Source organism: Mercurialis annua, linkage group LG6 (genome assembly GCF_937616625.2).
Source record: "Mercurialis annua linkage group LG6, ddMerAnnu1.2, whole genome shotgun sequence".
Taxonomy (NCBI): domain Eukaryota; kingdom Viridiplantae; phylum Streptophyta; class Magnoliopsida; order Malpighiales; family Euphorbiaceae; genus Mercurialis; species Mercurialis annua.
This window is the reverse complement of record NC_065575.1, coordinates 39775845-39800209: the sequence shown is the minus strand read 5'-3', so window position 1 is coordinate 39800209 and position 24365 is coordinate 39775845. Positions and strand designations below refer to the sequence as shown.

Sequence of the window (24365 nt, the reverse complement as noted above, 5' to 3'; positions counted from 1 at the left end):
TTGTTTTCTGCCTCTTAAAAAATTTACAGTTTTAGAGGATATTACCAGTGGATCACTATTTTTGGGTCATAGGTCTTTTCCATTGGTTGGAGTTGGAAAATGGCTATATGTTTTAAGATAGATGGAAACTCTATAGCAGTCATCTAGAAACTTTTGAGGGTTCCCATTATTCTCATGCATCGATGCAATTGCATGATGACATGTTATTGCTTATCAAAAGGTGACATGTATATGTAAGCTCCCCTTTGTCAACCATAAATTGACCATCAAACCCAATTACTTGATAAGTATTCCCTCTTGGCCATTTAGCCCTCTAGAATCAATTCATTTGCCTTCCTTTTTCTAGTTTTTTCAAAGGTTTAGAACAATAAATATTATCAAACCTATGCATGGCATCACTACAAGAAATTGGTCTTTTAGGGACCAAAAGTTTGCGAAAGGATCTATATCTAGTCGCACTAAGCTAATAATTGCGAGCAGAATTTTCTCCCATCGATAAAATTTAAATCACGAATAATTTAAAGGATCGATTTTTTATCCTTTCCCTAAAAAATGAATTATACCGTCGCAATTAAGCAAAATTCAGAGCCTCATAAGTGGGAAGTAAATTTGTAGGCACGCTTGTTCCATTTGACCTAAAATTAATGGTGACACTCCTCTCTTTCTCTTTCTTTATCTTCCGCTTCCAATTTTTACAAAAATTGAAAGAAAAAGAAACCTAAATAATTTTGTTATTTACAGACAACCTTCCAATTCCATTCAATTTGCATAAAATAGAAAAAGAGATCGAGGTTTTCTATCCCAATCACTGCCGCTTTTCGGCGAACCCTATCGTTAAATTTTTCTCTCCAGTGAATGTATCTTTTTCATTGAACCTTACGACGGCGTTTATATTGTCGTCTGTTTGCGTTAAGGACTGGATCGGACGGGTCGGATTTAGTGAGGAGGAGATCGACTGTTCCTTCTGAGAAGGAAGAGTTGGGTAGAATTGCTGAAGGTGAGGAGGGCATAATCTTAATTGGCCAATGATAATAAAATTATCTTTCGCCGAAATACATAATACAAATAAAATTCTAAACATTATTCCAACAATTTTAAATTAGTTAATTAGTTAGTTCAGCTCTTGGTTAATTAACTTATAAATTACCAATCGAAAGGCTTTCAATGGATTGGGTCTCGATTAAAATCACTGCTCTCAATGGAAACGTTTAGGAGCAGATCTTCTAATTTTCTTGTAAAGATGAGACCCTGAAGAGCGTATCAGCCTCTGTCCCGTTATTCTAAACATGAAAATTATATTAATTCATGAGTTCAAATATACATTATTTTGAATTTTCGTGACTTACATCTCCCAAAAATTAAATTAATTTATAAATTTAATTAACTCTCTTCGCCAGAAAAATGATGAACAAAATCAGTAAAAAAGCTCCACGAATTTCAATCCGGTAATCACAACTCTGTTCCACATCAGGAAAAAGAATATGGCTCAAGCCTAGCTAAATAAACCGCTTTCGGACCTAACTAGTTGCGTATATAGGTGCGTACTGCACGAGTTCTTATTTGCAGCTTGGTGCACCACTAGACGTAACTTTAGCATTCAAACACGAAGCTTTTCCCTCACCGCCATTGTAGGTCAGATCGACGTTAGCTAGTTGAATTCCTTGGCACGGGAATGATGAACTGCATGTTAAGCTGACCGCAACATCTGAAGCTGATGTTCCCTTAATGTTCTTGAAATGAATGTCCGATATCTTTACACGCGATGGCTGCACAATAAATAAAATTTTAATTTTGATATAATTTCACCCGGATGATATAGTAATTAGTTTTTTAATAAATATTAACTTACAGTTGAACTGCTCGACCCGTATTTCTGATCTATGATGATAGGATTCTGAACAGAGTTCATAGTAATATTCTGAAAAGTGATGCCTGAAGCTGCACTTGGTGGAGATCCGGGCCAGGTTTTGATCCTTAAGCCGTTGGTAGTTTTAGACAATGTACAGTCACTTATGACAATTCCATTGACATCTTTCTCATGCTGATACTTTCCGAGGCTTCCGACACTGTTACGAAACGAAACGATTAGAAATTAAAAATGAGAAGTCAATTGAACCTCTGGTTCGAGCCAATTTCATTAAGTTTACCTAATGCCATGACCAGGACCGCAAGTGATGTGGGAGAAGGAAGCATGAGTAACTCCTGATCCGATTGAAATGCAGTCATCGCCGGTTCCGACGGTGATTTTAGATACATTTACACCGTTGGTGTTGCTCAAATGCATACCATCAGTGTTCGGACTGTCGCCAGGAGCAGTAATCTTGAGATCAGTAGCCGTAAAATTGGTGCAGTCTGAGATATGAAAGTGGAAAAATTTGCTATTGATGGAACTGATTCCAGAAATGATTGAATTGGTCACTCCTTCAAATTTGATTGACTGCAAAAATATGATACCATTTCAGGAATTAATTATGAACATTTTTATCACTAAATAGAAGTTTTATAAATAGAGAATTAAGCTTACAGTTGGAAGTCTGTTGCAGTCACCACCTTTCTTGCAATTGTTGTACTTCCAGGCAGAAGCGCCTTGTCCGTCAAAGGTTCCGCCGCCGGTAAGAACCAAACCGGTAATTTTTTCGAAAGAGAACCAAAAATCTTCAGAAAACTTACTTAAATCAGTGGATGCTTTTATGGTTCCTTGAACTTCAACAGTTATAGGCACAGAGCTTTTGCATGGCCCTTGAAATACTACTGGGGATGTCACAAATGTTCCTTTTGGTACCAAAACTTTACCCGGTTGAGTATTTGTTTTGCATGCGTCCACCCATGTCTTCATAAAAGCCTTCACAAAGAGGTAAATTAAATTTATATTTTATTTGAAAAAAGGATCGTTCCGACACGAAAATTATTTTGCGTAATCAAATAAATTCAATTTGATTCGATAAATATCAGTAGACTCGCAAGTTTTTAAAATCATGCTATAAATAGATTCAAATTGAGCAAGAATAATTTAAAATATTAAACTCGTTCAATATGAAATTATAACCTCTAAACTTATTTGACATCAATGAAAAAATTAATTTAATTGATCATATCATATAAGTTTATAGCCGAAATATTTTAAGAAAAACATTATTTCAATCCTCTTTTCTTTAAAAAATGGATGTAATTTAAAAAAAAATATATAATAAACTATCACTAGCATGATTTGTACCATTATAAAAAATCTTATTTAATTTTTATGAGTAAATCTACATAGATGTGATTTTATTTTTGACTAAAAGTACGGGACGTAACAACATATGTCTGAGAACTAACCATGGTACTGTCTGATTTACCATCCGCTTTAGCACCATATTTCGTGACATCGAAAACCTTAAGACCGCTACTGCCGGAAAGGCGACGACGGCCACCGACATCTATATCACGGCGGATCGAAGCTTCTATGGCACAAGACACAAATACTAAGGCTAACACAAGAAAAATCTTGACTACTGAAATAGTCATGTTGACCTGCATAAATTAATTATTTAGTACAGTACTTTGTTTCTGCTTAGTTATTTGTTTAATTTGCAATTACTTGAAACAGATTTTGGAAATTTATAGGTTGGAGTATGCCTCTAACTTCCCTTTTTTGTTGTTGTTAAATGTACAAATATAGACTAACCATATGTAGTTACTACAACAAAAAAATAAATTTTGTGTGGATCGTTATTAGTTTAATAATTTTTCTATGTTTAACGATTTGAATCAATCAATTTTGCAGAGCAAACTAAAAATGAAAGATCATGTACCTAATTTATTGTTGCAATTCAACATTAACGTTAAATTACAGTCTATTTTTGTTTCAAACTGTTGATAAAACGACATGCAAAAAAATATATGATAATATACCAGAAATTGATGATTAGTTACTTTTTTCACCCTTCCGCTAATAAATTAATAATCTGAAATTATATTATAAAGCATAGAATATTATATATGAGTTTTAGTAATTCTTTTGGCTGATCTGATATAATGAAAAGTTAAAATTAACTTTGCCCAGAAGAAAACAGTTGAAACTTGGAAAAGTTTAAGAAACTAGCTACACTGTGCTCAATCAACAAATTTTACTAACTATCGGGTAGCTTTCAAAAAATACATTATTGAGTTGACCCTCTAATAACTAATGTACATGGTGGATCAAAAGTTTAGAATTATTAAAATTATTAATTTATTGAATTTATATAAAAAAATTATAAAAAATATAAAATATATTCTAAAGTATCTACACTCCTAGACCTAATATCAATATTATATTATAAAAAAGTCAATTAAATACACTTCAGAATTACTCAATACAAAAGAAATAAATTTCTTTCCAAAAATCTCTATAATAATTAATATTCATATAGAATATATTTTAAATTGTATCATTAATTATTAATTATCTGACATGCAATAAAGTTGGTTTTTTTTCAATTTTCTATTAATAATTATAATTATTAATTTATTGAATATTAACTATTACACGGTCTACTGCACATACTTCGGCCAATGAAGGATTAAAAGTATATATTGCGTGCACTGGAAGAGAAAGTTTCTCATTAGATAGTTTATTTAAAATTTGCATTATAATTTATTTTTTTGGCCCCAGAACCACTATCAAACTCCACAAAGTGAACCGTCCGCAAGTCCACATATTTGGCAAATTCGGGCTTAATAGTCAGTAGCTCAGCTCGAACCATTTCATTTTTAAAAAGAGCGTAGTGAGGATTTGAACCTGCAACCATAGCATTCAGATGGTTGAGACTTATACCACTAGTCCAATTATTCTTTTATTGGTTTAAGATAAAATGATAACGATATGTTGGTTGGATAATTAATTCTGAAAGTATCTAAATTATCGTTTTTTATGTGATTAAACTTTTTATTTTTTCATTTTGGCTACTGAATTTTTTTTTCAAATGAGTTTTTATGGGCCAATAATGCGTAGATGACAACCATAATTTATTTTATTTTATATCTAAAAATGTGTCATGTATGCATAATTTGATCTAAAAATTCCGCTCCAAAAGTGAAATTATGCATGTGATAATTTTTTAAAAAAAACTAATAAAATTTGATTGTCACGTATCAAAATTTGACTGTCATGTATGCATTTTAGCCCAAAAAATCTTTTAAAAAAATTAAAGTTTACTGAAAAAAAAAAAGCATTTGTTCACCAAAATTAAAAAAAAAGAAGCAAAAGTTGGATATGCTCTTAATGACCTTCCCGTAATTATTTGGTGACCAAATAATTAATACTCCCTCTGTCCCATAAAAATAGGCAAAATAGAGTTTGTACATTAATTAAGAAATGATGGTTAAAGTAGTTATATTTTATAAATTTCTATTTATAACCTTAATTTAATTAGTTAAATATTTTAATATTATTAATTTATATTATAGAAAAGGTAATTATTGTGTTGGAATTGTAATTAAATTTTAAAAAGATAAATTTATTATTAATTTTTGTATTATATAGAGTGATAATTAATGATGATTTACAGAATATAATAAAAATGGTTGAAATTGATGAAGGTTAATATTGGTATTATCAATTAATATAGTAATTTTGCCTATATATTGGGACGTCCAAAATAGCCATTTTATCTGTATTTCGGGACGCCCAAAATAACCATTTTGTCTATTTTTGTGGAACGGAGTGTATAATTTTTTTTGTCTAATCTGGGAAATCTACATTTTAGCTACTAGAAAAATATTTTTGATTGAAGCCTTAAAAGTCGGAACAAGCTTTAACTAAGCTTTACACGTTTTAAATCACGTTTGATTTACTAACCCGCTATCTTCTACCTTGAGATTTTCGTATATACGATTTGGCATACGGTTACCTTGAACCTTCCTCTATATATGTCTGCATATATTATCTTGTTAACCAAGTTTTACTCAAATGATATTTTTATTTAAACTTAAAAACTTGATTTGCTGTTGGATTAGTTACAATACATATCGTATCAAATATTGACAGTGCTACTTCTGCTCTCAATTCTTATTATATTGGATGAACTTGTTGTATCTTGGAGAATACGGTATACTGCCGAAATATTCTTAGGGACATCGATATACACGCCTCAAGCTTTCTATTTTTTTTGAATTATTATATTATGAACAACAATCTTAAGCATATTTTCAATGTCTACTTCTGAGGTTCGTGATACGGGTGTTAATGCTACTAATGCCGATAAGAATGACACACCACTTATTGTTGTTATTACCGGTGGTCTACCTCCACCAACCATGCTTGTTGTTGTTTTCTATGCGAAGCCATTCCTAGACATACCAAAGATTAAGGTCTTTGATGGAGATAATTTCAAACGCTAGCAGGAACATGTCTTCACTATCCTTGACATGCACGGTGTTGCTTCTGCTTTGACTAATCTGAAACCTCCTGAAACAACAGTCAAGGAGTCTGAAACATGGCTTTATTCCAATAAGGTTTGTATGCACACTATTATTAGTATTTTATTTAATGTTTTTTTGACTTTTACTGTGCGTACAAGGAAGCAAGGCAGATTCGGGATTTTATGAACAATAAGTACACTGTCGAGGATGCTAGAAAACAGAATTTCGTGATTGGAAACTTCTACAAATGGCAGATGGCTAAGGACAAAGACATGACACTCAGATGAACAAGTACCACAAACTGCTCGAGGATCTAAAGGGTAAAAAAATTACATTGCCAACAGAATTTTTTGTTGGAGTACTAATTGAGAAACTGCCTCGATCATAGAATGACTATAAGCCAAATCTGAAACATAAACACAAACAACTCACTCTCAAGGAGCTGATCACACATATTATTACTGAAGAGGCAAACTGATAGGAGTAAAATACTCTTATATATTCTAGTTGTTTTCCGTATACTTTTACGTTGTTTCATCATGTTTTTCGGTTGCTTTGTATACCTTATTTGTATATGTGTGTGTGTTATAGAGAAACCAGAGCAAAACAGAGTCTTTTTGGCCTAAAAGAAGGAAGAATCGATAACCGAGAAAAGGAACAAAGTCTTGAAGCGTTTTGATAAAGAATTCCACCACTTAGATAGAGGGCTCGATCGAGCCCCCTTAGTTTAATGAAGGGCTTGATCGAGCCCTAGAATTTAGAGATCAATATAAAGCTCTCAGATACTGAGCTCGATCGAGCTCTTCTCTTTTAATGAAGAGCTCGATCGAGCCAAAGCATAAAATAGGGTGTTGAGTTTCAAATTTTCACAAGAAACAAGATGGAGGCCCACTTCCGGATTTAGCCAAACACAACTATTGTACTAGGAGATCATTTTTCTCTTTTGTCTAGACTATGTAAGACATTTTATCTCCATTTTAGGGTTATGTTCTATTCACTTTTACATCATCAATTTGAGTAGAGATTATTCCTTTTGTAGAGAGAATTTTTAGGGCTTTATGCCATTTTCTTCTAGCTACTATTTACTCCATTGTTGAATGGTTTTAAGTTATTATTCAAGATTGATTCTCATTTATTATTGAAGCTTTCCCTATATTGGATGTTTATGATTGAGTTTTCTATAAAGGTAATTAGTTCTTTCCTTTTAATGCTTCATTGTTCCTTATTTGGTATTGTTCTTGACTTAACCATGATTGGCTAAGCCCCCTTGTTTGGGGGTTGGTATGAAGCTTGTGAATGTATGATTGGTTTAAGGTTTACGCTTGTTGTTGTTCTAATCGATGTTCTTATTGCTTGTTTTAGTTTAGCTACCTAAAACATGATCCTAGGTTGATTAAGGCTTTGAGAGAAGGTTAATTAATTGGATTAGGTTGATTAAATTTTTTATTATTAACACCATAAGAGTGGGTTAGGGATTAGAAAACCTTAGAGTTGATTATTAATCGTTAACTTGCGTGTTAATCTTGTTTAGTGCCACGAGAGTGAGTTAGGCTTGGTTAGTAGGTTTGTTTGCGGTTTTGTAGCTCTTTGAAGCTCGAAAGAGCGGGAGTTATGTTTTAGAAACGCTCGGTCCACATTTATTGCCTTAGACCCAATTCCCTTGATTGCATGACCTAAATGTAGTATCGACCTCCAAACCTCTATCTATTAGTATCTCGTTTAGTTATTTTTGCTTCAATCTTTATCAATTGCTTATTTAGTTTGTTAGTTGCAACTTGCAAGTTTGGTTTATGTTTAATTGTTAATTGATGCTTTAGTTTTTAAACAAATTTTCTTCTCGTTTTGCTAAGCGAATTAAGATTTATAAGAAGACCATTCTCACTTAGTCCGCTATTCTCGTGGGTTCGACAACCCGGATTTTTAGTCCAATCCATATTACAAGTTGGTAATTTTATCAACAAGTTTTTGACGCCGTTGCTGGAGATAGTGTTGTATCAAGTAGATTAAGAGTATGTCGAATCTTGGTCGAATTAGTTTTTATTTCAAGTTTTTACTTTTGTTTCTATTCTCAATCTTTTTCGTGGTTTACGCGTGGTGTGTTGCTTTTGTTTGTGTAGGATATTGACTCTAGTGTATGCACAATACACGTCTAGCCAATCTGCCGCTCGAACCATTTCAAGAGAACCTCGGTAGCATCGAGAGAAGTGTGAGAAGAGAAAACCGTAGACCTCATGGAGGGTGACGGAAATGAATATGAGGAAGAGAGGTTCAATCCTCAAGTCGAGAGAGGGAGACTACAATTTCCACCACCTCCTCCTCCACTTGAGGATGGGAACCAGCTTAGGCCACAAATTCCTAGGGAAGACCATTCGCATCAAGCTCAACCCGTGCACAGACAAACATTGGGGGATTTCTTCCTCCCGAATGTGGATAGTGCCAACTATGGGTGTTTTGCTCAACCGGTCCAAGCGGCTACTGTTGAGATAAAGCTAAGTACCATCCAATTCTTGAAAAATTGATGTGCCTTTATGGGTTGGCGAATGAAGACCCCAACACCCATATTGTCAAGTTTCTAGGGGTGCTAAACACATTCAAGCTTCACAATATCACCACCGATCAAATTAAGCTTCGAATGTTCCCCTTTTTCCTTGAGAGACAAGGCGAGCAGAGGCGGAACTACCCATAGGCTCGGGTAGGCTCGAGCCAGGGCTGCCATCGGAAATGACAATGACCGGGACTAGAGCATGTTGAAGCCGGAGGAAGCTTGAAAGTTTTCAGCCATGGCTGAAAATAAACAGTAGGCAGGCTGTTGCCTGTTAGGGAAGAAGACACTTTATGCGTCTTGTTTTTTTAGGTTTAATAAAAGGACCGAATGGTCCTTTTCTTTTTGAAGCTTAATGAATGTCAAACGACATTGCCGTTTTGGCCTTCATTAAACTTAAAAGAGGAAAGGTTTTGTTGTTTAAATGAAACATCTTGAACAAAGCAATTGTTCCGTTCCTTCTTGCCAAAAAGTAACAGATGAGAATTAATAATTCTTATTAAATCCATTTTAATTCTTTATTAATTTCTTAATTAATTTCACCAAATTTCACCAATCTATCAATTTTCTATGTATTTTCTAAACTTTTCATCTAATTCCTATAAACTAATTTTTGGAATTTCAAACCTAATTTCAAAATTTTCCAACTTAATTTTTCTAATTCCAAATTTTTCTCCAAAATCAAACAATTTCCAATTTTAAGTAAGTATTTTCCTTTTCAGATTTTATTTATATATTTATAATATTATAGAATAACTATATTAATTTGCTTTTTTAGGTTTTTGAACTTGATTTACTCATATAAAATCGAGCAAGCGGATAAACTACAACAAGTAAATATTTTTAGTTATTGTCATTGTATTTTATTTTGTTGATAAGTGATTGATAAATTTTGTTATTTGGATATTTTGTGAATTAAAAAAAAACTTGATGAAAACTAATCAAAATAATTTAATTTAGATTATGGATAAATTTATTATTAAAACACCAAAAAATGTCAATTCTTGTGATAGAGAAGATAATTTAGGTATGAATTAGGGAGAAAAAAAAGCACGTGTTGAGTTTGATTCTATTAATATAATTGCGGATACGGCAAAGCAGATTTCAATTGATTAATATGAAATCAATATTATTGAGACGTGCATATGGGATTAAAGGTTCTTTTCAACCAAGTACCATATATTTTTTTTTTTAAATTTGGAATCAAAATAAAAGTTCTCAGAATGCTTGGTTTACGGATTATGCGTGGTTGGAATATAGTATATCAAAAGATGCGAGATTTTTCTTTTGGTGTTATTTATTTAAACCATCAAAGCCTAAGTCTCAAGCCGGTCGAGGAGTATCCACAAAAACATGATTTAATAATTGTAAGAATAATAGGGTTAGCTTTGGCGATCATGCTGGAAATATTGATAGCGACCACAATTATGCAGTGAGAAAATATCAAGCATACAAAAACCAACGACAAACTATAGAGCACATATTTACTAGTATAAGAATCTCTTATAATAGTTACTAGTATTTGTTTTTTTTTTTACTAATATAGGCTTTATATAATGTATGTTATTTAGCCCGGGCTGAAAACAATTTCTGGTTCCGCCACTGAAGGCGAGCTTGTGGCTCCAATCGCTCCCTAACGAGTCGATTCACAATTGGAGAGATGTAGATCAAGCTTTCCTCACCAAGTATTTTCCGATGGGAAGACTGCAAGATTGACCAAGGAGATTATTGATTTCATGCAATACGATGGTGAATCGCTCAATGAAGTTTGGGAGCGATCTACAAAGAAAAGTCCCTCAGCATCACCTCAAGAAAGAACACGTGATTCAAATTTTCTACAACGGGATGAGTGAGACGACAAGAGCTACCATTGATGCGGCATCAGGAGGTTCACTTGTGCAAAAGACATATGAGGAAGCTTTAAAGTTGTTGGACAAATTGATGATGGTGAGTAGTGCGTGGCCCTCGGAAAGGAGAAGACCACCGGGTCAAAAGTCGGTGATGACTTTAAACCAAGTGCAAGAAATGGAAGCCATGAAGTCTAAAAAGCCATGAAGCCGTGAAGCCATGTTCTTGTCAGCGTTTGAAATTCTCTCCATCAAAGCTAATTCTCTTCATCAAGATCCTTGACTGTTGTTTCAGGAGGTTTCACTTTTTACTTTTGTTTCTATTCTCAATCTTTAGTTAGTTCTTCTGCTAGTGATAATTTATGGGGGTGAAGCTATAATATACATGTCATATACAAAATAGTATACCGTATAAGAAAATTGGTAAAACACCTTATGAACGGTGGAAAGGTTATAAATCGAACTTGAAATATTTAAAAGTGTGGGGGTTGCTAAAGTGATGTTGCCTGATCCTAAAAAAAGAAAAATAGTTTCTAAAACCTTTGATAATATGTTTATTGGGTATGCCGAACATAGTGCTGCATATATGTTCTTTGTATTAAAAAGTGATGTACTCAACCGTAGTTATTGGAATTGCATAACCAGCCTAATGAAATATTTGAGAGGAACTATGAGCTATGATATTCTATATAGTAGATTTCCTACTGTAGTAGAAGGATACAGTAATGCTAACTGGATTTCAGATCCAAATGAGACAAAATCCACTAGTGGTTATATGTTTACATTTAGAAGAGGTGCTATTATTATCTTTGACAAAAAGAAACTTATGTCCGATTATGAGTTTTGAACGATTTCGAACCGGATTTAACCGAGCTGATCCTAGACGGGTCCACATGTTGACCCGACCCAGGGCCACATCTATCTATATCTATATCTATCTATACTATATATAAAAGCACGGATGGGGGGACAAGCAAATTTACCTAAAAGTCCTTTCAAATTTGTTTTAATAACGGGTTTTATGGTCATTACTTATTACTACTTGAATTAGCAATTAATAAAGATAGAATACTATGAGGATAAGGAAATACTATGATTCGGCTATATTCTCTAATTATTTCCTAAAATCGTGATAATTCATTACTAATTGATAAATTACGGTGAAGTTTTATATCTTTTAATGAAGTAAAGTTTGCCAACCCTTTTATTATGGAGATGTTTAGCTATTTTTTCTATGCTTACCTAATATCTGGATTAAGGTGTTCTCTTATAGTCAAGTTTATGTTGCACCCTTTAAAGAAAAAGGCCATGCTGCTAAAGTTTTGACTCTATGCGGTATTCTTTTTCCGGTAATTTGCTCATTTAATCTTTTCTTTTGTCAGATGAATTATTATTTAACTCAATAATGTTACATTTTTTCATACAAACTACATAGGAATCTGTAGTTAGTTTACTATCAAAATTATGGATACGCTAATTATTTTCACCTATACGATGCTATCAATAGAAAAAAAAAATGCGTGGATCTACCTTATAATATGTTCTCCTCATAAATAGTGTTATATATGTAATCTGAACTTAAGTTGCAATTAAAATTAGAAACTTACAGAAAAAATAGTTGCAAGGCCAATAACAACTGTAAGGATCTCAGGCAATGGACAACTATTTAATTCATTTTATTTTAGTTATTAAATTTTTGTTTTAATCTTTTGGATAAAATATTGACGTGGCAGCGGGGAGTTTGTCACATGAAAAATGTTATTTGTTTATATATTTCTAAATAGCAATTACGTACCTTAATCTATTTGTTAGTTTTTTTTCTTGCACAAATGATTGTAATCATTAGTTAATCTACCAATAAATAGAAATCAAAAATACTCTTTCCCTCAAGACTCTAACTAAATAACTATTTTGATTTTCAGTATTCTGATGTACATAAAAATTAATTACTCTATTGAATTATTGTTATATAATATTCATTAGGCCAAATGATATTTTATATTCATATTATTCGTATAGTACTTATGTCCTTAATTGTTATTCCTTCTAATGGTCAAATTACACTTTACTAATAAAGAATATGTTAATCAGCTAAAAAGTTATATTTAAATTCCAATATTTAGTAACTCCTCGTGGCAATCATAAAAATAACATTATATATCCATCTTTTTTATAATAACATTTAGATTCAATAATTATAATTATAATAAATAAAATAGTTGTCTTTAAATCTATTTTTAAAAATGTATATTTGGTTCAAGTTGATGTCAATTTTGTATTTTCTTCTTAAATTATAACTTGAATTTAATGTTAATAATATTAATAAATAATGATTTATAGTTCGACGAGTCACGTTACGAGCCACGTGCGTAGCACCTAATGCAAAACTAGTTTTTGAAAAGGTAGGAGTAGCATTTTTCCAATTTTTTCCTAAAAAAGATTCGCATCCTTATAAAATGAAAAAAATAAAAATATCTTTTATCGAACGGCATTCATTTTGTGTGGCCTGGGTAAACGACTCCATATCTTTTCTCTTTCTTCCCCTCTCTCTCTCTCTCTCTCTCTAGATTATCTTCAGCTTACAACTCCATCGTTTCGCCTATTTGTCCAAACAAATCCCAAAATTTCACCCAAAAAACCGTAACGCTTTTATCATCAATATTTCTTAGCAACCAAACAGACAGTCCCTAATAGAAAATTTATTTTTTCTTTAGCTGCTTAAAATTTTTCAGTGCTCAATTGATTCTCGCTATCGGAGCTCGTATTACATATAATTTTTATGTGTTTTTTAGTTAATGCTTGAAGTTTCTTTTAGTCCAATGCGATTGCTTCGTTCCGATGCTCCGGTGTAGCAATGGCTTCTGCTTCTTCTTTATCAGGTACTTCAATTTTGTATATTTGTTTTTGAATAATTTTCAAACGCAATTCTGTTGTTTTATTTATGTTTTTCCCTTTGTTTGGATAATTATTAATGTGTTAATTTAGTTAAATTCGGTTTGTTAAGTTTTTGGATTAAACTAGCTGAAGAGGAGTTTGATGAGAATTTTCTTGTTTTAACTGTATGTTTTTTTGTTTGCTTTTGTAGTATCTGTGGAATGTGTGAATATATGTAATTTGCCGAAAGGAGATAGTAGTGTGCTTTCGTGTGCTTGGAAAACTCCTAGAGTCTTGACAGGGTTTCTTGCCAGCACTGCGCATGGTGCTCAGTGTTCCTCATTGTCGTCTGGACGAAATGGTAGAAGGAATCATTTTGTATCTGTAAGTCTCTTGAATTGCTGCCTTGTTATCAGCTCAGTTATTGTAATTCAATCATCAATATGTTTTAGAGTATTATGGAAAGTTAATTGAGTGTTAGGTACTTATATATGTTAACCTCGAAGGTTAATTCAACCTTTATATTCAAAATCGTGTTACTTATTTACCTTCATTAGCTTTCGTATGTATTAACCTTAGTCAATACATACCTGGGAATTTAAATATGTTCCTAAGTTGTTTCATTTCATTTGAAGTTCAAAAAAGGATGCTTAGATTCAGAACAAACAAAAAGTTACATATGGTTATGTTTTTCATTTGGCAATTAGGAAAATTTTGAAACAATTATATACTTTTCTTGTTATCTAATGAAAAAAGTAGAAAAAGAAATTGCGAAAACCATTAAACTATATACGAAGAAAATTCGACTAAGCTCATTATTATGAAATGATGGTCACATTAGGTGCAGTTTGTTTCAACTTTTCTTTTCCATGTCCACCACATTTGATAAGGGAAATAAATTCTTAAGGTTGTGAGTAGAGCGTGTTTGCAAAACACAGTTGATTGATAAATGGACCACTAGTCTCTTTCCTCTTTATTGTTACACCATTGCCCATGAAAAGTATATCTGAAATTGACTAGAGAAGTGCTTTTCTCAGCAATTGCTATAATGCTGTAAAGAAAAAAAGACAACCTAACTCGAGATAGTAGAGTGCCAAGTTCTCTCAAATGAGTTCATACTCTTATGCTAACTTGAAATGTTTAATAGGAGCAAAGGCAACGGTACTAATGCCACCCGTCCTTAAGTTCTGTTCATACTATGTTTCTCATGTTCCATTTTAAGAGCTAGTTTCTCATGGTCTTACTTCAATTCTCTCAATGTTATGCTCTTCCCAGAAATGTGAAACCTTTGATTTAGGAAGGCTTAGCTCCATTAAAGCTTTTGAACCTGCATTTGTTGGGAAACTTGTTAGTCCTAGATTGTTTCTTGTTGCTGGTCAAAGATGGAAATTTTGTTGTTCTTCGTCTAGTTCCTCAGATGCATGGAGTGAAGTTTCCCCTGAAAGCTTGTGGGAGGTAATATGCCCAGTTATTGCCCTAGATTTCGTGAGTATAAATTGCTTCCAGTATAGTGCAGCTTACACTTTTAACTCTGCATTTTATTCAGGATCTCAAACCTGCTGTATCATATCTTTCACCATTAGAATTGGAATTGGTCCACAATGCTCTTGAGGTAGCCTTCTGTTTATAAGAACATTCATTGAACATTTAGGAAGTTTTGTTAATTTTTGTTGAGTTACTTATGAACATAGTAATGTTTAATGGCTACAGCTGGCTTTTGAGGCTCATGATGGTCAGAAAAGACGCAGTGGAGAGCCCTTCATCATTCACCCAGTTGAAGTTGCACGAATTCTAGGAGAACTTGTGAGTCTCTCAGAATTTAAAAGTATGCCCATACTTAAATTCCAATTTAGATGCATTCAACAATCTAAAAGACTGTAATGTCTGTTCCTTTAGGAACTAGATTGGGAATCAGTGGCTGCAGGATTACTGCATGATACTGTTGAGGATACAAATGTTGTAACATTTGAAAGAATAGAAGAGGAATTTGGTCCCACTGTACGCCGCATTGTTGAAGGAGAGACTAAGGTGCTATACTTACATGGGTAAAATTATGTTCTTAAGTGACTTACATGCTATCCTAGAGTAACTGTCAACAGTGATTTGAGCATAAATTGATGTTGGTTATTCTGTTTAACTAGGTATCCAAATTGGGAAAACTAAAATGTAAGAGTGAAAGGGATTCCGTGCAAGATGTAAAAGCTGATGATCTGCGGCAGATGTTTCTTGCCATGACAGAGGAGGTGAGTTATTCCTTCCATTTGTTTGTTTTCCCCATTTTCCATACTCTGGCTTAGCTGTTGACATAGTGAAGTCTGACTTAATTGTATGATGTTTCAGGTTCGCGTCATTATTGTCAAATTAGCTGACAGGTTACATAATATGCGTACTCTTTCATACATGCCTCCACATAAGCAGGTAGAATTCAAGAGAAGGAAAAGAAAAGAAAACTAAGTTGTCTTTGGCTATCTGATTATCATTTTAACGATACTGCACTATTTGCAGTCCAGCATTGCTATGGAAACACTTCAGGTCTTTGCTCCTCTTGCAAAACTGCTAGGAATGTATCAAATTAAGGTATATCTTTTGTCGGATTCTTACACATTAAATTCGGCTTGGAGTTTGAGATTATTATTTTCTGTTTAAACTAATTAACTCCTAAATAAACTAGTGATCAATGATCATTATGTGATTGGAGTTTGAAATGTTGATTGGATCTTTATGCGCCTACTTTTTATTTTGAGGTTTCTGACACTTTACATTGAGAATGAGCTGGTTTGACTTAAAAATTACTTAAGCTGGTGTGTTCTTCAGCAAGTTATTCCTATTTCCTAGTAACAAACAAAATTATTTGATTATTTCATATCTGTTGCTGTACATCTTGACGCTGTACATCTTTGAATGGATCAATATTTCACTAATTGCAGATGCATTATTGTATGCATATTGTTAGCCAACAATGGCCAGGCCTGTAGATGTCATTTTTACTCCTGAGGCCATTTTTGTGTGCATTTCATCCTCTTCAAATTGTTTGCTGTTAATACACTAATCTTTCACTTCATATAATATTGCAGTCTGAGCTAGAAAATCTATCATTCATGTATACAAATCCTGAAGATTATGCTAAGATCAAGAGGAGGGTTGCAGATCTTTTTAAGGAACACGAGAAAGAGCTTCTCGAGGTTAGATATCTGACATAACTTCTATTAAACATTTATTGTTTGAAATGATACTTTTATCCTTTTGGCTGGGGGAATGTCAAGTTTGGTGGTTCTTGAGGTAGTCTTTCATCAATGTGCTCACTACTTATCAAGATTCTCCTCTCTACAGGCGAACAAAATTTTAGAGAAAAAGATTGAGGAGGATCAGTTCCTAGACCTTATGACTGTGAAGACAGAAGTGCGTTCTGCTTGCAAGGAGCCTTACAGGTGAATTCTTGAACCTTACTTTTAACATTTTATTTTATTTATTTACATTGAGCCACCGCCATTTAAACAAAAAAAAATTTTAAGGTGCTATCTGTTTTATCAAGCATGTTTCTGAACAGAAACCATTCATAGGTGATAATTAGCTGCAATTGATGCTGTCTACAGTATTAGAGGCAAACTTTCATCTACAAGTTAAAGCCATTTTCATTTGTTCCTATGGTTGTGTTCAAAAGCCTGTTACCCAGATCTAGATCTTTTCGTGTGGAAACTAGGAGCATGTTTTTGATTATTTTGTGCTGATATTCTATGCAATTTCTTAAACTTTTTAACCTTTAAGAAAATGCCTTACCTACAATTTTCTTGCTTGGGATTTGTTAAAGTTGTTGCTTTAAAGGTTTGTATAGTTTTCACAGCTTTTAATTAGAAACTTTTGTTGCTTTCAGTATTTACAGAGCTGTGCTTAAATCAAAAGGCTCTATCTGCGAGGTTAACCAAATTGCACAGGTATGTTGACATATGTTTCTTAAATCATCAGGGAAGGTAGAGAATCTTTTCTCAAATTACTCATGTTCTTCTGACATATTGTTCATTTTTGGTAATAAGCAGCTCCGTATTATCATAAAGCCAAAGCCATGTGCTGGAGTTGGTCCCTTGTGCACGTCACAGCAGGCAAGTTGATGTCTATCTTCTGAGAATTTTATCTTTTGGTACATCCCACAGTCCCACTTGGGTCTACCATATATTCTGATCTCATGGTCGCAAATTATGCAGATATGCTACCATGTTCTTGGTTTAGTCCACGGGATCTGGACCCCTATTCCTAGAGCTGTAAGTATTCTCTTTTTACTCCTTGTACGCAATGGACCAATTATATAGTTAGACATTGGTTACACTGCAAGTAATTAAGAATATCAAGTTTTTCTTGTAACAGATGAAGGACTATATTGCAACGCCAAAGCCCAATGGCTATCAAAGTCTCCATACAACTGTAATTCCATTTCTCTATGAGAGCATGTTTCGACTGGAGGTTCAGGTATTATTATATTGTACATTTTTACCGTGTTTTCTATTCCTTTACTGTTAGTGTTAAGAAAATAAAGTCTTTGTGAAATTGTCAATTTCTCCTCTTATGCCTCAGAAACCTTGGCTTGTAATTTGATTTTCTTGCTCTATATCTTAGTTGTCTAAGAGGCTGCTTTTGATAGGTTCGAACGGAAGAGATGAATCTGATAGCTGAGAGAGGCATTGCTGCTCATTACAGTGGAAGAGTCTTTATCACAGGTTTAGTTGGACATGCAATGCCCACTGGTCGGAGTTCAAGAGGGAAGACAGTGTGTCTTAACAATGCAAACATTGCACTTAGGGTATGTCAGCTTCTTCCCTGATAAATCCTGACACTAGAGTCATTGTAGAAAAAACTTTGTAGGCCCCCCTAACTTGGATACTATTTTCATAGATGAAGTCCTTTCTTTCCTCCAGATTGGCTGGCTTAATGCAATTAGGGAATGGCAAGAAGAATTTGTTGGCAACATGAGCTCTAGGGAATTTGTTGAAACCATCACAAAAGATCTGTTAGGTAGCCGTGTCTTCGTATTCACACCGAGGGGAGAGGTAAAAGAACTAATTGTTTCATTTATTGGTGGACACCTACTTAGAAAATTGTAGATTTCAGGATTTTTAATACCTATTATTATATTGGCTTCAGATAAAAAATTTGCCCAAAGGTGCAACAGCAATCGATTATGCTTACATGATACACACTGATATTGGAAACAGAATGGTGGCTGCAAAGGTAACTTTTTCAGTTTTGTGATGGTATGTTCATTTGCTGATGAAAACTGAAAAGGGAAATAAAGCCCAAGGGAATATTACTTGCCAAAAGAATTTCTAATAAATTGGAGAAGTGCTTTAAAATGTGTTTAGAAAAATAATTGCAATAATATGAACTTTGTTTCCTCCAGGTGAATGGTAATCTTGTTGCTCCAATGCATGTTCTTGCTAATGCAGAAGTCGTGGAGATAATCACCTATAATGTTAGTATTTTAATCCTTTTTTCTCTTAATTGAGCAGAATATGTATGTTATATTGCAACCTTTTATTTTAACTGAAATTTTTTCTTATCTGCTCATGAATTTTATCTAGCCCCTATTTAACATGTGTACCATTATTGCCTACTATACTGTATCATGTTCTGGAATTTAATTGTTTCCCCAGGCACTCTCCAGCAAATCAGCTTTTCAGAGGCACAAGCAATGGTTACAACATGCAAAAACACGTAGTGCCAGACACAAAATCATGAAAGTAGGTGGATTTATGTATATTGAAGACTACGTTGTTACTGTAAATAATCTATCTTAGTACTTGAACTGAAATTTCATTATCTGGCCAGTTCTTAAAGGAGCAAGCTGCATTATCTGCTTCTGAAATAACAGCAGATACAGTAGATAACTTTGTAGCTGATTCGGAAGAGGAGAGTGAGGTAGAAGAGCTCTTAGATAATACTAAACCGAACAGGCCTTTGTGGGAGAAAATCTTTAGGAATGTTGTGGAAATGACATCTCCGGGGAAATATGCTGAAGATCCCTTGCCTTCTAAAAATGGTAGCATTTGGGTCCCAAAGGTCAACGGGAAACATAACAAACATATCCAGCATGTACGTTTGGAGGCGAAGGAATTATTATCACAAGGAAATGGTGTTGCCAAGATAATACAATCAAATATTCCAATGTACAAGGAAGTTTTGCCTGGCTTAGAATGTTGGCATGCCAACAGGGTTGCATCTTGGCACAATGTTGAAGGTCATTCAATCCAGTGGTTTTCTGTGGTATGCATAGATCGAAGAGGTAATATTGCTTTATTAAAAACAAACATGACTCTTCTCCATCGATTTCTAATAAACGATTCAAAACTCAAGTGTGCTCTTGGTTCTAATTGTCCTGCAAATTCATAATAGATTGCAGGGTACATGATAATGTACGTAACTACAACATATAGACAAACTGAATATTTATTAGGAGGAGTTCATGCTACCTCTGAATCATAAACGAGTTAACTTCTTTTCATGTTCTTATTAAAATAAGGGGTAATTACTATAATCCCCTCTGAATTTAGGTCCGAATTACTGTTCTCCCTCAATTTTGAAAAATCACTATTTCCAACTTGACTTTTAGGTTTTATTTTATATAATTGAAACCCCCTTACAAAGTGGGAAGTGGGGTTTTAGTTAAAGAAAACTAAAATGTTTGGAGAAATTTTAATATTTTAAAATTCACGAACATTCATGGGGGACACAGTAACTCATACCTAATTTCATGGAGTAATTGGTAATTAACCCTCAAAATGAATGGAGTGTGAATGGCTGATTATGCAATGATAATCGCTGCTGCTTCTGTTCTGAGACTTTTCTGATGATAATTGAGTACTCTCGTAGAGTTCGTGATGTATCAATTGTCCCGAATCTCAAGTTTAACCATAAATTTACATGAACAATCTCAGGCATGATGGCTGAAGTTACAACAGCATTGGCAGCTGAAGGAATCGCTATATGTTCTTGTGTGGTAAGATAACTTCTACAACGATTGCTATATGATAACTTCTACTTATCTGGTAATTATCTAGCTGGTATGACATCATTTATTTTTTTCCGAATGACCAGGCCGAGATTGATAGAGGAAGAGGAATAGCTGTCATGTTATTCCACATTGAAGGGAGCCTTGAAAATCTGGTAATGTACCTAATAATCTCATTCCTGCTCTCTGACACGCACCGACCGATGCGTACTGTTGACATTTTTTGGTGCTGATTTTGTCTGCTTTATTTATTCTATTTTAGATTAAGGCCTGCTCAAGCATCGATCTGATTTTGGGTGTTTTGGGATGGTCTACGGGTTGCAGCTGGCCAAGCTCAATGGAATATCTTGAATGCTAGATGATCAATTGAGCTTGGGATCACCGAATAGTTCACCCATGTGTTTCAAGTTTGGGTAAGAAGTTTTGTCCCCGGAAAGCTGAGATTCTGGATCTGTTATATTTTGGATAATTAGTTGAATTGCTGTCATATATTTGTTGGACAACCATAACAAATAAACCAGTAGCAGAAAAACAAACCTAGTCTGTCTCTGGAAATTCAGGGCATTGTATATAGAGAAAAGAGTGATAGTAGTTAGAATATACACATGTAAAGAAGAGGATACCAAAAAATCTCTTATAGTAAGTTTATAAAAATTCTTGCCATATAGTTGTTCATTTCATTTATATACTACATATTCATTGTCCTCTCGATTATCCTTCAACAGTGCATTTTAATAATATCAATTAGTTGATCAGTGTTTGCAATTGATTTTGCAACAATTCACAACTGTCTTGTAGTGTTGCTAGCTGCATTGAGATGAAAATGTTATTATATACGATACCAGAAAATTGACGGTTTCTAGCATATTTTAACATATTTTAGTTTGCTACATCTCATAGAACAATGAAAGATTGGCGACTAAGGAAATAAATATATGGCACTGTGATGCGTAAAGAAAAAAACCACCACCATCAATGCCAGCAGTAACATATGTCGAACCCAGTTTAGGTTCGTCCAATTTGTTACGCTCTTTGGTTGATCATTTGCCATTGCAAATTCTGATTCTTCTTTCTTTAAAAGTGTTGGAGTTTGTGCGGTTTGATAATCATCTATGCAGTTTTTGAGTTTGCTAGTTTTTCTGTTGTCAAAGTTACTACTGCAATCTTCACTGCTAATCGTCTGGTCTTCCGCAGTCTTGGCTAGAGAGTACTGCAGGCTGTTCTTCAGCTCCTGTGATAGTGCCTCTATTGCTTCTTCTGGCCAAATTTCCTCAGCATTGGATCCAGCAGAAGTACTCTCTGTTTCTTCTGAATTCTCTTCGGCTTTCTCCACTATATCTTCTTCATCCTCATCTTCTTCTTCTTCATCATCATCTTCTTCAACTAAATGCTTTACAGAAGTCATTTTGGTACTCATATTTGACACACCATAATTTTCTGCATCTTTCTCTAAAATTTTGATATTTTCTATCAGCATCGACTCTTTCACCGTCTCTTTATCACCTTCCCCCATTGAATGCTCTGATGAAGTTTTATTTGAATCTATCTTTGAAGCATACAGTGGTTCCTCTATGCTCTCCGCAATATTCAAATCCACATCATCATTATCATCGCCGCAGCCTTCTTTTTCAACTGAATGTATTTCAGAAGTTAAATATTCACTTGTCTTCAAACCATTATCAAAAGGTTCTTCCTCTTTCCAAGCTTCAATTCTTTCAGCCAATCGTATTTCTTTTATAGCCTTGTCATTGATGTCATTTCTCTGTTCTTCTTCAGCTGAAGCTGACTGTATTGATAAACTTTTATCTGTACTCGCATTCAGAACATCCACTTCTTCCTCCTCGTCCATTAACGGAAACTTGTCTGCCAAATCATTCTTTTGTGGTTCTTCAGCTGAAGCTGAATGTATTGATAAAGTTTTATCCGTACTTTCATTCAGAACATCCACCTCTTTCTCCTCTTCTAGTAACGGAAACTTGTCTGCCAAATCATCCTCGATCCTACTTTCCGTCAGTTGGGAAGAGGGGTGATCGGGCATAGGAAAAGAAAATTCTTCAATCATAGTATGGTTTTTGCACGATTTGATTTCATCTTCTCTCAAATCCTCCTCCTCCTGATTGCCACTGATAACATTATCATCGCTACAATTGCTCGTCTTTTCTACCTGAACCAGATTACAAATTAGCACTCCAGTTGGTAGTCTTTTTCAAATGAGAGATATTTGTATGAACTGAGGTAAAATTACCAGGATCAAACTCTTGGTAGAGTCTGCCTCGCAAGAACTAATCTTTTTTGCGACCAATTTTGTCGTGGATCCATTGCTTGTGCAGCTGAACAAGAACAACACAACAATTCTCTTAATTTAATGCAGAAGCAGAAAATAAAACTCAAACTCAATAATTTACTCAACTATATAACACGGGTTAAATAAAAAATGTGCGTTGTAATTAAATTAAATTAATTTTTAAATGGGTTAAAAAACGAACAGCTTTCCATTTACACCTACGCATATAGATATCCTCCACATAAAATTAAATAAAATTAACACTTTGATATTTCCGCTCGATACTCACCATGGATTACTCTGAAAAGTAGGAGATGAATTGCGGAGGACAAGACGCAGCCCTTGACCGGCTAGATCATCTTTCTTAGTGGTTCTTGGGCTTCTTCTACCACCGCCTCTCTTGACGGCAAAAGCAGCCGCCAAACCTGCAACAGCCAGAGCTCCGCCCCACAGAACAATCCCACCAATATTACCACCACCGCCACCACTGAAGCTTATCTGTCCTTTTATTTTGCGTTGTTTATTATTACTGTTACTATCACCTTGTTTTTCCATGTCTGTGGTTGTTCTTTGCTTTGGGAATTGGGTAGTTGCATATGACAAAAATTGAATCTAAAAAAGTGATTTGATTGTGATGATGATATTGTTGAGAAAATAAAGAGAGAGAAAATAGGGAGTGGGGGTATTGACTTTGAAAGTGGTGAAGTAAAAGGTATCAAATTTGGGACATTTTACTGTCGCTGCTTATTTACGTGGCATCTTTTGCTTCCTTCCAACCCTCTCCCTTTGCATATTCTGTTTTGTTTTTTCATTTATTTGTCTTTAGCGTTACTAATAGAAAAATAAATTTTTAGAAGTGAGATATTTATAAAAAATAAGTAAAAAAAAAGTCTTTTTGTGAATTCCTCATAATATTCACTATAGATCATTCTAGAAAATTATATCACCCATCATTTTATAATTTTTAATTATAAATCGGTTATAACAACTAAATAAAATGAAACATAATAATTTTTTAAAAAAATGATATCAAATATTATAGCTTTAATAATCAAAAAGTATTTACTATTTGCAAATTTTCGAATATTTTTAACAACAATGTCAATAATTACATGTAAATCTAGGTAGAATGGAATATGAAACGGATACGGAAAGATATGAGTCATGAAAAGATGTGTAAATAATAAAAAGATTAATGTCAAAAAAAATCGCGAACTTTACATATTTTTTCATTTTAATCACGCAGTTTAAATTTTTTCATCTTCATACACGAACTACCATTTTTTCCCAAATTCATGCACGGTGCTGAGGTGTCACTCATTCATTGGTGTAAAATGACCTCCACCTCAGCGAATTACACCAATGGAGTCGTGACTCCTAAGCACCGTGCATGAATTTGAAAAAAAGTGGTAGTTCGTGTATGAAAATGAGAAAATT

General features: G+C 33.9%; 3 protein-coding genes across 3 annotated transcripts; 1 reads left to right on the top strand and 2 right to left on the bottom strand.

Annotated features, from left to right (window-relative positions):
* Window positions 1-1489: 1489 nt before the first annotated feature.
* On the bottom strand, window positions 1490-4772 carry LOC126687872 (exopolygalacturonase-like). The gene is made up of 7 exons (XM_050382426.2): window positions 4640-4772; window positions 4511-4566; window positions 3319-3513; window positions 2525-2842; window positions 2148-2437; window positions 1850-2066; window positions 1490-1766 (listed from the first exon to the last, which is right to left on the bottom strand). The coding sequence occupies exons 1-7, from the start codon at window positions 4770-4772 to the stop codon at window positions 1557-1559; spliced, it is 1419 nt and encodes a 472-aa protein (XP_050238383.1). The 3' UTR covers window positions 1490-1556.
* Window positions 4773-13285: 8513 nt separating this feature from the next.
* On the top strand, window positions 13286-21309 carry LOC126686980 (putative GTP diphosphokinase RSH1, chloroplastic). The gene is made up of 24 exons (XM_050381312.2): window positions 13286-13652; window positions 13859-14031; window positions 14923-15102; window positions 15194-15259; window positions 15358-15450; window positions 15544-15675; window positions 15789-15890; window positions 15988-16065; window positions 16153-16224; window positions 16722-16829; window positions 16978-17075; window positions 17519-17579; window positions 17682-17744; window positions 17847-17903; window positions 18007-18108; window positions 18281-18439; window positions 18555-18686; window positions 18781-18867; window positions 19037-19108; window positions 19290-19376; window positions 19465-19918; window positions 20571-20632; window positions 20731-20799; window positions 20907-21309. The coding sequence occupies exons 1-24, from the start codon at window positions 13628-13630 to the stop codon at window positions 21000-21002; spliced, it is 2628 nt and encodes an 875-aa protein (XP_050237269.1). The 5' UTR covers window positions 13286-13627; the 3' UTR covers window positions 21003-21309.
* Window positions 21310-21456: 147 nt separating this feature from the next.
* LOC126686982 (uncharacterized) lies at window positions 21457-23637 on the bottom strand. The gene is made up of 3 exons (XM_050381315.2): window positions 23218-23637; window positions 22890-22974; window positions 21457-22808 (listed from the first exon to the last, which is right to left on the bottom strand). The coding sequence occupies exons 1-3, from the start codon at window positions 23481-23483 to the stop codon at window positions 21564-21566; spliced, it is 1596 nt and encodes a 531-aa protein (XP_050237272.1). The 5' UTR covers window positions 23484-23637; the 3' UTR covers window positions 21457-21563.
* Window positions 23638-24365: the final 728 nt, after the last annotated feature.